Source organism: Cynoglossus semilaevis, chromosome 14 (assembly GCF_000523025.1).
Source record: "Cynoglossus semilaevis isolate Cse_v1.0 chromosome 14, Cse_v1.0, whole genome shotgun sequence".
Taxonomy (NCBI): Eukaryota; Metazoa; Chordata; class Actinopteri; order Pleuronectiformes; family Cynoglossidae; genus Cynoglossus; species Cynoglossus semilaevis.
This window is the reverse complement of record NC_024320.1, coordinates 25,991,966-25,996,897: the sequence shown is the minus strand read 5'-3', so window position 1 is coordinate 25,996,897 and position 4,932 is coordinate 25,991,966. Positions and strand designations below refer to the sequence as shown.

At 45.4% G+C, this 4,932-nt stretch overlaps 1 protein-coding gene across 4 annotated transcripts in view; it reads left to right on the top strand.

Moving 5' to 3' along the window:
* The window catches only part of cntfr (ciliary neurotrophic factor receptor), an 81,196-nt gene that overhangs the window by 72,678 nt on the left and 3,586 nt on the right, over positions 1 to 4,932 (top strand). For all 4 annotated transcript variants that reach the window (XM_008326121.3, XM_008326120.3, XM_017038785.2 and 1 more), the window contains 2 exons: positions 3,386 to 3,454; positions 3,645 to 3,765. In XM_008326121.3, coding sequence (XP_008324343.1) covers positions 3,386 to 3,454; positions 3,645 to 3,765 — 190 coding nt within the window. The remainder of the gene's footprint in view (positions 1 to 3,385; positions 3,455 to 3,644; positions 3,766 to 4,932) is intronic.

Sequence of the window (4,932 nt, the reverse complement as noted above, 5' to 3'; positions counted from 1 at the left end):
TAGGGGGGTTTTTGGGGGGAGGGGGCAGTTTGTATTATTTTCTTACAAATATTTTTTTACTTTACTTTTTTCATACACATATTTTTTATATACACATATTTCTTTTACTACAGACATTTATTTATTATCCCACCAAAAAAAAAAAAACACATTTTCCCCAAAGGTGAACAACAGTGACACCCTGAGGCGACTTGTGTTTTACCCCCACATTTTGCCCTGTGCTGTAGCTGAACGACTGACGCTGAAACCTGGATTTTGGATTTTGAACCATGGTCACGGCGTTACTGTATCTGACCAGGACCCGTGCCCCCCCCCCCCCCCCCCCCCCCCCATGGTCCTGTGGATGTGGGGAGCTGGGGGGGTGCTGCTTGATGAGCGTCTCCGTGGTGGTTTAATTGTTCCATCACCTCTGGGCCGTTTCTTCTTCTTCTTTACGACCGCACTGCTGGCCTTTTTTACGAGGCGTTGAGAACAGCGTTGGCAGCCGTCGTACAGAACACGTGCACGAGGCGGAACGCTAACATTGATCCGTGCCTGTGGAATTTGTACGCACATAACGAGTTCAGGAACTTTCCTCCACTCAGTGGCAACACGATGTGGTTCCTGACGTCGGCCCCCAGACCTCAGGAGTCGTACACCACGTCGTACAGCTGTGATCGTAGAGCTGTGATCGTACAGCTGTGATCGTAGAGCGGTGATCGTAGAGCCATGATCGTAGAGCCGTGATCGTAGAACTGTGATCGTACAGCTGTGATCGTCTTTAGCTAATTTAATCGAATTAAAGCTGTAAAATACTGTTGCCTTAATATCAGTCAAATTCAAGTTGACGTTACAGCAGTTGACGTTACAGCAGTTGACGATACAGCAGTTGACGTTACAGCAGTTGACGAACCAGGCGGTAAGACTGATCTGACTGTGTTTCAGTGTCGGCTGCAGCGATTTGACAAATTCTGGGTTATTTTCTACTACTGTATCTCTTAGCTGTCGCTAAGTTAGCCTCCGATTTTCACTTTGGAGAAGTTTTGTAATTGTTGTCATTTATTAATCAATCAAAAGTAAATTTTGTGTCGTTTTATTCAGTTTATTGTTGCTGACTGTTAATCTGTAGCTGTTTTTTCCTTTTTTTAGACACAGTTGTTTGTCCTTTGAACTCTGGTGGTTCTGCTTCATACATTTAGAAATTAATTGGCTAACTTCTGAGGTGAGATTTATTTATTTGTGCAACATTTAGCTTTCTTTTACTGTGGCTATCGTTTGGCAGCTAACATGTTCTGCACCGACACTTGGTTGATGTTCCGATTCCTTTGATTGTTAATTGTCAGCCATTTTCCTGCCACTGATCTTGTAAATAATTCAGTTTTAGTTTTTTCTGATTCTCCTTTTTTCAAATGTTCCGGCAAGAAATAGGAATTACAAAGTCTTTTACAAACAAAATCATTTTCATCCTTTGTTTCATTAAACAGAAAAAATGACAAAGACGAATCCTCGTGTTAAAAAAGCTGACGGCACAGCAGGAAATCACACACACACACACTGGAATAACCAACTCAGCTGGCCACAGTGGCAGAGGGGCAACAAGGCAGGAAACATAGGCGTAGAAAAGACACGAAACAAAGGCTCTGTGATTCGGAACATTGAATCCATTTGTTGTAATTTGAATTTTATGTGAAGCATCTACAAAGACCATCTGGTCATTAGAGCACACAGACAAAAAGATGCTTGTTTTTCTTCTTCTTCTTCATTCTCCGTGCAGGTGGCTGGGCTCTGCTCTAGTTTACAGGACTGTCAAGACTGAAGGTGATCAGGTGACTTTGATCTCTGACTGGAGGTGACCAGGTGACTTTGATCTCTAACTGGAGGTGACCAGGTGACTTTGATCTCGAACTGGAGGTGACAGGTGACTTTGATCTCGAACTGGAGGTGACAGGTGACTTTGATCTCTAGCTCAAAGTGACCAGGTGACTTTGATCTCTGGCTGGAGGTGGCCAGTTGACAGGTGGCCAGTTGACTTTGATCTCTAGCTCAAAGTGACCAGGTGACTTTGATCTCTGGCTGGAGGTGGCCAGGTGACTTTGATCTCTGGTTTTATATGGCTTTATATCTTGTCTTTGATGTTTAGATGGGGCGGGTGATTTAATACCCCCGTTCATTTTAAGCCAGAGCTAACATTTAGCTGTTTCACCTCTCGCCTACTCTAAGCTCTTTTGAGACTTTTTTTTTTTTTTTTTTTTGGTTTTTAATCTTTGAAAAACTAAAAGGTTCTGATTTATCAACAGAGGAAAAGTGTTCTGTTCTGATTGGTCGGTTCAACTGCAGTATATTTGTAGGAACCGTGTGTGGGGGCGTGGACGTGCTAACAGTGGACCTCACCTTCATGTTGTCGTGGCTTTGATCTGAGCTTCATTCCAACAACATCACGTTGCTGTTTTTCCTTCTGGATTTTTCCGTCCTGACACATTGTTGGCGTTCCAACATTAGAGCTAACGTGGAGCCGCCGCGGCCGCTGAGCCGATCAGTCCGACCGGCGGGGCGGGGGGGGTGGCGGGGGGTTAACTTCCTCTTACTGTAATTGCTGCCATGGTGTTTGGAGGCTTCAAAGGAAGAAATTCTGTCCGAGAAATTACCCCTGAACCGGGGGTTTTCTGCACAAACACACACACACAGGAATGTGTGTCTTCTACAATGTAAGGAGGAGAGAGCGGCGGGAAAATGGGAGCTGTCAGTCAACCTAATGAGAGCAGCCTTTTCACACACACACACACACACACACTCAGTGTGTGTGTGTGTGTGTGTGTGTGTGTGTGTGTGCCCTGTAGAAGTGCCATATAATTGGGTTTCCTCTCCAGGACCACAGACAGACTCAGTGGATTAGATCTGACCAGGAACGCCTCCTTGCCTCCTTGCCTCCTTGCCTCCTTGTCTCCTTGTCTCCTCGCCTCCTTGTCTCCTTGCCTCCTCGCCTCCTTCCTTCTGGCTCCTCCTCTCCTTCATCTCCTTCTCAGATGTGACTCGTTGTCACTCAGGGTTTTGAGTCGTTCACTGCGTCGATTTCTACCATTGTTAACGTTTAGCATTTTGACTGTCAGGTAGGCTAACCTTTAGCTGTACGTGGACTTGTCTGTCTTTACTAAAGAAGGAGACTGAGGGGAGGAGGAGGAGGAGGAAGACGGAGGAAGAGGAGGGGGGGTTCTATTTCCTTCTTGTTTTTTTAAATTATTAATTAATTCATTAATTAATTCATGTATTTTTTTAAACCTTTTTAAATGTTTTTTTAAACCGTCAACAGAGTTTGGCTAACCTTAAACTGATTTTAGCTAACGACTGTCTAGCTCCTGACCTGCTGGTAACTTTACTAAGGAGCTGCTCTCTTCTCCTCCTCCTGCAGGTGGAGCTCTCTGACAGCACGGCCCACACCATCACTGATGCAATCGCTGGGAAGGAGTACATCATCCAGGTACTAGTTAGGGTTAGTTAGGGTTAGTTAACCAGCCCAGTGTTAACTATTAGACCCAACAACCATCTGTGGTCTGTACTGAGGCCATGGAGTCTAATGTGCTCATGATCACCCCCTGTAGGACATTAGTGAGGACTCTCCAACTGTTCAATCATTTTATTATTTAACTGTTTCCATCGGTGGTCAACAGGTGGCAGCCAAGGACACGGAGATCGGAACGTGGAGCGACTGGAGCGTCGCCGTCCACGCCACGCCCTGGATCGAAGATCCCTCACCCATCACTTCCACAACAGATGGAGATTTTCCCACTGGTGAGGCCCCCCCCCCCCCCCCCCCCCCCCCCCCGTACTCTTTGTTTTTTTTTTGAACGTTTTTCAGTTTCACCGTCAGGAGAAATGATTCATCTCAGAAAATCTAATTTTTATTTTAAGTTGAGGTTGAAAATGTGTCAAGAAAAGATATTTACAACAGTTTTTATTTTTATGATCCGTTTTGCAGCCAGTTGTGAATCTGGTGATAATATGAAAAAAGTACAAATACTGCCCTCTACTGGGAGTTTCCTGTGACCTCCAGAGTTAGGAAAAAAAAAATCACCCCTGAAAAAACTAAACTGGAGGTTCAAAAGGTGGCTCCTGGTCCAGCGGCTGTGCCTGCAGCCTGAAAAGAAGGTCCAAGTCTGGGGTGAAAACAGAGGCTGAGTAAACACTTCAACTGTGGGGGCGGGGGCGGGGTCCGGTCCTGCTGTCAGACACTTCTCATGGAGCAACACTGACTCCTGTAGGCTGTGCCTGGAACTACACAGCGATTTTTTTCAGTGGCTGCTGAAAAACCACAATCACACGTTAAACAGGACACGACGCCACGGCCGCCGCCCCACCGCGCCGCCCCACCGCGCCGCACCGTCTTTGAACCAACGTCAGGTTTTTATCTAAACTCTGAGAACGGTTCATTAGGATTCTGGAACTTCCTTTCTGTCTGTGATCCAGTCTGTGATCCAGTCTGTGATCCAGTCTGTGATCCAGTCTGTGATCCAGTCTGGGGTCCAGTCTCAGTCAGGATTAGAACCGCACCATTTGCTCCTACATTTCATACACTTCCTTTAAAGCGTAGCTGGGTTATAACACCTTCACTGATTGAAGTGGTGGGGGTCTGTCAGGGGCCCCCACCGTTCTTATCCTTGAGTGAGATGACCGTCGCCTAGCAACAGCATCCCAGCAAGTGAAGAGCAAACCATCAAACACTCCATGAGAGAGAAAGTGAAAATTCTCAAATCCCTAATCCTAGAAATGCTAAACCAAACACTAACCAAATACTAACTAAACACTAACCAAATGCTAACTAAATATTAACCAAATGCTAACTAAATATTAACCAAATACTAACTCAACCTTTGACGTGACCTTGAAAACCTGTTGATAAAATTCTAACTGTCGTTCCTTCTGTCGGAGCTTCATTAGCAACGAGAAGCTAATGAACAT